Below are 3,911 nucleotides of genomic sequence, written 5' to 3' on the forward strand. Positions count from 1 at the left end.
GAGCTGCGGTTGCCGCCATGTATCCGGAGCTGGGCACGGAGATAGTGGACATCACCGACAAAGATAAAGGTAGTACTGTATCTGATCTACTGGATTTTATTGTTTGCACGCTTTTCTAGAAATGATCACAGATTTATAGTATGATGAAGTATCTGGACGCAGAGAAGCAAATTTAACACGTGATCAGTCACTATTTATGGATGCGGGCCTTTGAGGCGTTGCAAGTCTTCCTTGTGTTCATCGGCAGCGTACCAAGAAAATACTTGTACCTCTTCTACCCTTCACTTTCACTTGTAGACGTCTCGTGGTTTGCGAGAGATTGGCCGCCCACTCCGAGGGGTAAAACTGGAACGGGGGCAAAATCTTACCCCTCGCTCCGAGCTCATCGCCTGCACCTGCACGGCGCCACGGCTAGACAAGCCTGTGCAATCGGGCGCCCGATTCGCCGGCCACGATGCACAGCTCGCTCGCTCGGCAGGTGGGCCCGCCGATCCGGCCTGGCTGCGCGGACCAGGCCCGCCGCGATCGATCCGGTTCGGTCCGGTGCCACGCCGAGGCCGCGCCGCCGGTGTCCGTCGCTAGGACGGGGCCGTACACCGGGAGGGACCCGGAGGTGAAGAAGCCGGCGTGGCTGAGGCAGAGGGCGGCGCAAGGGGAGAAGTACGCGCGGATGCGGGAGTCGCTCGGCGAGCTCAAGCTCAACACCGTCTGCGTCGAGGCCCAGTGCCCCAACATCGGCGAGGTATTCTACACGCACCGGTGCACGCCTCCCGCCGCGGCAGTGCTTCGCTCGTGCGATTCGATCCTGCGTGCCTAGCATAATACGATCGGGACGAGGAATTTCTGCCGCTTTCGAGTGTCGGGTTTAACGAAATCTGCTGCTTTTGCGGGGCGCAGTGCTGGAACGGAGGGGGAGGGGCCGGCGGGGAAGGGGACGGTATTGCCACGGCGACCATTATGGTGCTCGGCGATACTTGCACGCGCGGTTGTCGATTCTGCGCCGTGAAGACCAGCAACAAGCCTCCGCCGCCGGATCCCATGGAACCTCTGAACACGGCCTTGGCCGTTGCAAGTTGGGGGTAAATTTCTGCTGATTGCTCATACAAATTTACCACTATTGGCTTGTCATCTTTGAGCGACTGATTTAGTAGGAAGAAATAACGGTGCAGTTTATGAAGTTTGGATTTAAACCAATGCAAATATGCTAATTTACGATGCATGATTACACAGAATATTTGACAGAATGTTGTTCTTTCCAGAGTAGACTATGTTGTGCTGACAAGTGTTGATAGAGATGACTTACCTGATGGGGGAAGTGGCCATTTTGCTCAGACAGTGAGAGCTTTGAAGGTTTACCTCATATTCTAGTTTGGTGTGTCTTTCATTTATCTTTTTTCAAAATACCATGCTAAAGATTTCTGGACTTCCTATACAGGAGCTCAAACCTGGGATATTGGTGGAATGCTTAACCTCGGATTTTCGAGGTGATCTGGAGGCTGTTTCCTCTTTGGCCGATTCTAATCTAGATGTCTTTGCGCACAACATTGAAACTGTGAGGAGTCTGCAGAGAATTGTGAGGGATCCTCGAGCAGGGTAATTTGATCCATTGATTTTAGTGGCATAACATTGTATGTTAGACTATTGTAAAATTGAAGTTTGAAGCACCAATAACTTAATTCCCCTGATTAACTGACCTGTTAGATTACCACTCATCAACAATTCCGAAACAGCAAGTACAAAAAATTGCTACTTTCGGTTTCTTTCTTGTTTAGCTATACAATGGCTAGAGGTTTGAAACACTGTATGCATAGTCCTGGCTGAAACCAACCTAACAAAGTTAAACAAATATTTATTATAAATTCATTTCATTTGTCTTGTTTACTTGACTAATATGCGTAGTCCTGGCTGAAACCAACCTAACAAAGTTAAACAAATATTGCTTCTATTCATTCTAGTGTTCTGACACTGCAATCAGTTCTACCACATAACTGTACTACAGCAATGTGATCAACCTCAGGCAGTGTTTTAGTCTGGATGATGTATCTTCAAATTTGACCTCTGAGCAACTATGAATCTAATTTCTATCCAGCTGCACAAACCTTATCAAAATGTTCTCAGATGTGTACCATATCAGAGACCATAGTTTCGATCAAAAGCAGAATGTTACTGTCTATTTGATTAGTGAGCTACTATCGTTATATCACTTTATTGCCAGATATTGGATTATTTCTTTTAGCTGGCCAATTGTCATTCCCTAGTACCTGGATGTCTTCAGTTTGCATGACACGGTGTGTTTTATTTGAGTTTTGCTAAAATGCTAACGCTAATGATGAAGGTGCCTAGTACAGAAGTTAGTATATTCTGGCAATGTCCAGTTAGCCCTTGTATCTTCTTCTTCTTTTCTCATGGTATCTGGTTCTGGAAGGATCTCTTATGACCTCTCATTTTTACAGATATGAGCAGAGCTTAGCTGTTCTAAAGCATGCAAAAATTTGCAAAGAGGGGATGATAACCAAGTCTTCTATCATGCTTGGTCTTGGGGAAACTGACGAGGAGGTGAAACAAGCCATGATTGATTTAAGGGCAGTTGGTGTTGATATTCTCACATTGGGCCAATATTTGCAGGTTAGCCCTGTACCCATATTTAACTTTGGTGTAGCATGTAACTAAATCCTTCTCTTCTTATAAACCAAACTACTTGATGTTACAGCCAACAGAAAAACATTTGACGGTTAGGGAGTATGTGACGCCTGAGAAGTTCCAGTTTTGGAAGGAGTATGGTGAATCGTTGGGTTTTTGTTATGTTGCTAGTGGACCTCTGGTAAGTGCTACATGTCGTTGATTACTCCTGTGTACTGCTGCTCTGAAAAAATTGGTACTACTATGCATAACTGAAGTTCTGGAAATATTATCTTGATTGCCCATGCTATATAGTTAATCAAGAAATACAGTTCTGGTCCTATTTCTAGTTCTTTGATCCAATAGTGGAGTGGGCATGTAGTTTCATAATAGCCCGTACCAGTGAATTTTATAAGATGAACAGGTGGACAGGCCCCTGTTTCATATAGTGAAATCCGTAAAAAAAAATTAATAGTTCAGGAGTCTGAAACAAGCAATAAAGAACAGACTGAGCTCAAAGGCAACAGCCTCTGACATGCAGCAACGGATGCAATACAATGGTCAAACGCCTTGGACTAGGTTTTGCAAGCATACAAACGTAGCCCCTAGCAGTGCAATTTGCATGAACTCACTTTCTTTGTTGTGCGATTCTTGTCAGGTCCGGTCTTCGTACCGTGCAGGAGAGCTCTTTGTCGAGAATTTGGTCAGAAATAAGAAGTCTAAGCCTGCATCGGCCTCCTCTTAAGTCTCAACCAAGATATGTCGACCTACAAAAGCAATCCATCGGATTCTTCCACTTTGTATGTTCAGAGCAGCACCAGAAAAGCGGGGGTGGCACAATCATTCTATTATTCTGAAAGTTTGTCCCCTGCTTTTCTTTTTTGAATATGCACACACACTTTTGATATTTATCACTGTAGATGCCCGGATGCCATTTTTGTTGTTGTATCATTACCTTTGAAAGAATATAGGAAAAGCTATTCATGAGTAGTCCACAGCTGTCCCTCTGTCGTTTGATTATGCGATGCTTTATGCATCACTTAGGAGAACGCATCCAGCACTTTCATGTCTTAGGTACTTCCGGTGCACCTGTATGTTTTGGCCTATTTAAAAGTTAAACATTTTTTTGGAGATAAAATCACAACACTGACACTACATATATCTATTATGCTATAAAATTATAGAATCAAAATCTATATGTAGCTTGAGGAACAAAAACACTTAATAGTGTTAAATTGGCCGAATTCATAGTTCAATTTGAACTAGTTGCTATTCATAGCTAGATTTGTCTC

General features: G+C 44.4%; 1 protein-coding gene across 1 annotated transcript; it reads left to right on the forward strand.

Annotated features, from left to right (window-relative positions):
- Nucleotides 1-323: 323 nt before the first annotated feature.
- On the forward strand, nt 324-3,609 carry LOC123079298 (lipoyl synthase 1, chloroplastic). Its single transcript, XM_044502037.1, has 7 exons — nt 324-742; nt 898-1,079; nt 1,260-1,350; nt 1,436-1,593; nt 2,454-2,625; nt 2,711-2,821; nt 3,278-3,609. Exons 1-7 carry the CDS (start codon nt 455-457, stop codon nt 3,362-3,364), a joined length of 1,089 nt encoding a protein of 362 aa, XP_044357972.1. The 5' UTR covers nt 324-454; the 3' UTR covers nt 3,365-3,609.
- The last annotated feature ends 302 nt before the right edge of the window (nt 3,610-3,911 follow it).

This window comes from Triticum aestivum, chromosome 3D (genome assembly GCF_018294505.1).
Source record: "Triticum aestivum cultivar Chinese Spring chromosome 3D, IWGSC CS RefSeq v2.1, whole genome shotgun sequence".
Taxonomy (NCBI): Eukaryota; Viridiplantae; Streptophyta; class Magnoliopsida; order Poales; family Poaceae; genus Triticum; species Triticum aestivum.